Below are 5,468 nucleotides of genomic sequence, written 5' to 3'. Positions count from 1 at the left end.
ATATATATATATATATAATAAGTGTTATGACATGAGGTACATATTTCATGTAATGCATCATTAATTTCATTTATTGCATTTAATGTATTGAATTCAATCTGCGCACTTTGTATGCTTTGGGCATAAATCCCGCTCGTTAAAAAGGTCGTATATCCCAAACAGGTGGAATATACAAGATAACAAACTAAATAAAGAATACGAAAGCAAAGCACTTGTATTTTGCTTTACTATTTCACTACACGTATGTATCACGAATAACCACTAAGTTTTTTACACGCTCTATGATCATTTTATGTACATACATTATAATTTATGAAGACGTTACTTATTACAGTAACAATCGATTCAACTTACAATAATTTTCTTAATGTTAACAATAAGAAATTGAAATCATAACACAATATTATAATATAACATAAGACATGTAAGAGAGTAGTTGCGGGAAAATTACACACACTCCTTTTATTTTTTCTGACTAGTAAATCTCAGCGCGGCATATTTGTCGGAATTATCCTATGCAGTTAAATAACTTAATAGTAACATTTTGCAATACATTTTACATGTAATTTAATTGGAAGACTTATTACGCTATTATTAATTATCTTAATTATAATAATGATTAACATATTTAAATCATTATATTATGTAATAACATTATTATTTTTTTACATAATAACATTGAACATCGAATTGCTTCTATTGACTGAGCAGAATTTTGAACCATTGATAAGATTAGCACGTGTAATTCGCAGGGGGGATATATTATTGCACATATGTGACTTAAGCTCCAGAATACATGGCCTTTAGTTTGAGACTCTACACCAGGCATGTGAAACTGGCGGACCGCTCGATGATTTGTAACCCTATGCTAGTAGTTAGTTGCATCCAGTTTGTGCGCGTTCCTATCTTATCCGTAAACTTACTGGCTGATATTAATTAGATGATTATATTAGAAATGCATCGACATCAAGATTATTATTTTAGTTTATTTTCACTTTCATAATCTCTTATTTTTACATATAATATATTTTTTTAAATCTCTTGGATTTTAAAAATCATAATTAAAATTTCATTATAAGGCATAATTATAAACATTTTTATAATTTTTTATGACAATATTATAACGTCGATTTTTTTCTTTTCCATTTTCTTATAAATTTTCTTATAATCTTGTAAAAAATATTTCGGAGATTTCTTAATGAAAATCTGCTGTTGAAGATGTAACTGTTGAAAATAGGTGTTAAAGGCCTTTTTATCAGCGCTGTATTTTTCACTCCTGATTTCAAATTTTAATTGATACTTTTGTAAATTGTAATTCATTTGTTTCATAGAACGGTGCTACTTGCATTGACGGCATAAACAATTATGAGTGCAAGTGCGCGGCGGAGTATACAGGGAGATACTGCGAGGCTGCACCCTCGACAGCCATGCTGTATCCACAGACAAGTCCGTGTGCCCACCACGACTGTCAGCACGGTGCCTGCTTCCAGCCTGCTCCTGCCTCCGCCGCGGACTATCTTTGCCAGTGCCATCCCGGCTATACCGGTAAGTAAAAAAAAAATCATTGTCTTCTGTTAAATATCTTTAGTAATTATTGAGAAATTTCTCCGTTCGAAGACGTCTCCCAATCAATTTTATTTCATAATCTGAGAATTTTTTATTACCTTTTATCATGTGTGATGTTCAAGAATTTGTTAATAATTTAACATGGTGCAACCACTTATCCATTATTTCAGGAAAACGATGCGAGTACCTGACGAGTCTGAGCTTCGTGGACAATAGCTCGCTGGTCGAGCTAGAACCGCTACGCACGAGGCCCGAGGCAAACGTGACCATCATATTCACGACCACGCAGGAAAACGGGGTTCTTCTCTATGATGGACAAAACGACGGACACATCGCTGTCGAGCTCTTTAATGGGCGAGTCAGAGTTTCGTACGACGTGGGTAATTATCCTACCTCAACGATGTACAGCTATGAGATGGTGGCCGATGGCAAGCCTCACATGGCGGAGCTTCTGGCGATCAAGAAAAATTTCACAATGAGGGTCGACCGGGGTTCCGCCAGGAGCATCATCAACGAGGGTCCGAAAGAGTATCTCAAGCTTGTCACGTCAATGTTCGTCGGTGGCGTAGCGCCAGAAGTTGCTAAAGTCGCATTTACCGACTTTCATCTTAGAAATATTACGAGCTTTCAAGGTAAATTTCTTTTACGACACTGAGAAATATCTCTAAGATTAATTAACATTCTTATATTATAACTTTAATAAGTGACACTGACAGAGAAGTGCCGCCGTTATGAAAAAATAGAATAGAATTTAATAAATTGCAAAGAAACGTGTTCTTATACCACGACTTAGAAATAAATCGAATATTCAAGTCTTTATTTTATTTAATTATCTTAAATAATAATTTTCATGAAAGTAATTATTGAACTTTAAATTACATTTATTTAGCAAATTATAAAAAAAGATTGTATAATAATGTTATAACAAAATCATTCGGTTAGGAATATTTCAAAGATTTCACGGATGATTTGTGCTCTACACCATTGCTAGTTCTAACACCGATACTCTGCGGTTCCTCTGGGAAACGATAGTTGTCGCAAACTCGGAATATCAGCCACAAATTTGCAACTTGCGGAGACCTCATTTAATATTCGGTTACATTTTTGATGTCCCCCGGCGCAATACTACGATTTACTACGTTTGCATATAGTGTACGAAATAATATGTAGCACGATATGTAACCGAGAGAAACTAGATTTGAAAAGTTTCGCGACAATGCGAAAATTCGTGATCGGACTGCATCATACAGTATAATTTTAGTTATATTTGGATTTCCTGTATTGTAAGATAGGGAAACTATTTCAACAATGAAAGTATACCGTTGACGTCAATCACTGAAGTTGAGCGTAACGTAGCTTCTTATGAGAATTTATGCAGGCGCGAATACGTGCTTGCGTCACTTATACTCTTACTCAATTGTAACGTTCGGTACACATTTCCATGCCATCACCCTTTATACAGAATAGAGCAAAAGTTTCTTCCTCGCCAGATCCATTAAAAGTTTCCTTGCTTTATCTCAGGCTGCATCTCCGAGATGTGGATCAATCATAAGTTGGTAGACTTCAGCAACGCCGCAAAGATGCATCGCGTTACTCCCGGATGTGCTGCTAGCGAGGAGGAAGCCGATGAAGCGAGAGATATTGTTGAAGCTGAGGGAATTAACAGTAGTGGTAGTAACGAGGAGATCATCCCACAAGAACACATACCTCGCGAACATTCTGGTTAATATTTGTAATTGCTGTTTATACAATGTTAATTTGACTTATTAAGTTAAGAATCGTTCACATTTGAATTTTTTTAATTGAAAATATTTTAAACTATTTACGAATAACATTGGGACAAATTTTTAAGAAAATTTTATGTATTTAATTAAGAAAATTTTATATATTTAATTACAATTATAATTAACGTACATATATGTATATAAGTAATTGAACAACATAATGACTCAACATCTTACATTTGTGAAGTTTGTTAAATTATTGTATATATAATACAAGATTGCATATTAAATTCGATTAAAAAGTTAGAAGAAATTATTCTAAATTAATATGAAATCTTTATTATCTTATTCTTGATAAAAAATATATATTAATTATAGATGTCATCATGTCGGTAAGTGGATTGGTGCCTTCACATGCATGTATCGGACATGAATGCAAAAAAGGATCTCAATGCATACCGTCGCCATATGGTAACAGCTATTCTTGTCGATGTCAAACTGGCTGGCAAGGACGATACTGCGAGAAAGGTGATTCTTCCCTCAATATTATCGTATATTATAAATTACGAATACATATTTATTATAAAATAAGCTTATTATATTTTTTTTTCAAGACATTCTTTTTATCATTGAATGGAATGTATATATATATATGTGTATTTAATTGATAATGCCGCTTGACTGCTCATCCACTTTTGATAACAAAATTAATATCAATATCGTAGCACCGACCTGTCGCAAGGAGCATACCAGGGAGTACTATAGTGAGAATGGATGTCGGAGTCGGCGACCCGTGAAGCTTGCTAAATGTTGGGGAAGTTGCGGCAATTCTTGCTGTTTACCGCGGAAGACTAAACGGCGCAAGGTATAAAAAACACTTATATATCGATTAGAAAGATTTGTGAATTATTCGGTTTTTGACAGAACATTTGCGTTGATTCTATTATAATTTTCAATCGACTAAGAATATTCTCTCCACATAACAAATTGGAGTAAACTAATATTGCATCAACGTTTATGTTATAAGAACCTCCTATTCCTATTTTCCTCATAGACAGCACAGCAGGATGAAATTAAAGCTCACTCTTGTTAATTGATATTAAATTCCATATTAGTCGCGATCGGACAAAGCAAGTGAACTATTTCATCTTCTCAAGTGATCGATCGCGCACGAATCATTCGAAGCAGCCGCGTCAATTATTGCAATTATATTCATTAAGTTCCAGACCGGCGGCAACGACTCCCCTGTCATTATGCCGATAACGATCGTATATGTAGTCATTATAAACAATTGTGTATTAATTTCAGGTTCGATTAATTTGCGCGGATGGTATGCGGTACACTAAGGACATTGACCTGGTGCGTAAGTGCACGTGTACCCGCAAATGTTACTAGCCAGTCGACGCATCGCGGCCCAAGTCTCATCGGCGCGCATCGAAACGTAAAACGAGACCGAGAAGAAACCCCCGGATCCGAAGCAGCACTCCCGAGCGTATTTTCACGTGTCCTCCAAGATGACGAAAGGAACGACAACGGGGGCGACGAGGGCAAACGCTACGATGTGCCCTCGGCATCCTCATGCGAGAACGTACGTGAACGAGAAAGTGCGTGAGGAAATGCAGGCCAAAACTAGATGGACACACATATAGCTGGCTCAGTGTGATATGTATTATTAAAAAAAGAAGAAGAGAAAGAAAGAGAGAGTGAAAGAGAGAAAGAAAACGAGAGAAAGAAGAAGCAAGAGTATATTGTACGTAATATATAGCTACGGACTATCGATATCGAAGCAGTTAAACGTATACTAGGTATTATTCGTATATATAATGACCCGACATAGGTATATAACGATGAAAACGCGGGCGCGGAAGGAAGGGTGGGCGCGAGCGCGCGCGGACAATATGTCCGTATATTTGCGATCGCGGACTACGCACGCGGGCGCTTGCGTGTTCGTAATGTTACGCACGAGTGCGTACGATTACGCCGTTGATTTAGCGCGGAATGGACCTAACTGGTAATAGGGGATTCGCGGCTGCATACAAATAGGCTTCCGTAATCTTCTTATAGGATATATACGCGCCGCTTTTTGTTTAATACATTTCCGTTGTAATCTCTATTGAGACTTTGATGCAAGCCTCTCGATATAATCTGTTTTTCAAAAATTATTGTTCAGAAAACGTA

At 36.2% G+C, this 5,468-nt stretch overlaps 1 protein-coding gene across 1 annotated transcript in view; it reads left to right on the top strand.

Moving 5' to 3' along the window:
• Positions 1–5,161, top strand: part of LOC108694864 (protein slit) — a 343,987-nt gene extending 338,826 nt beyond the window's left edge. The window contains exons 25-30 of the mRNA XM_018204549.1: positions 1,332–1,545; positions 1,737–2,198; positions 3,088–3,261; positions 3,708–3,835; positions 3,994–4,155; positions 4,599–5,161. Of these exons, the coding sequence (XP_018060038.1) occupies positions 1,332–1,545; positions 1,737–2,198; positions 3,088–3,261; positions 3,708–3,835; positions 3,994–4,155; positions 4,599–4,685 (1,227 nt within the window). The 3' untranslated portion in view covers positions 4,686–5,161. The remainder of the gene's footprint in view (positions 1–1,331; positions 1,546–1,736; positions 2,199–3,087; positions 3,262–3,707; positions 3,836–3,993; positions 4,156–4,598) is intronic.
• The last annotated feature ends 307 nt before the right edge of the window (positions 5,162–5,468 follow it).

This window comes from Atta colombica, unplaced genomic scaffold, assembly GCF_001594045.1.
Source record: "Atta colombica isolate Treedump-2 unplaced genomic scaffold, Acol1.0 scaffold125, whole genome shotgun sequence".
Classification (NCBI taxonomy): domain Eukaryota; kingdom Metazoa; phylum Arthropoda; class Insecta; order Hymenoptera; family Formicidae; genus Atta; species Atta colombica.
This window is presented reverse-complemented; position numbering and strand designations above follow the sequence as displayed.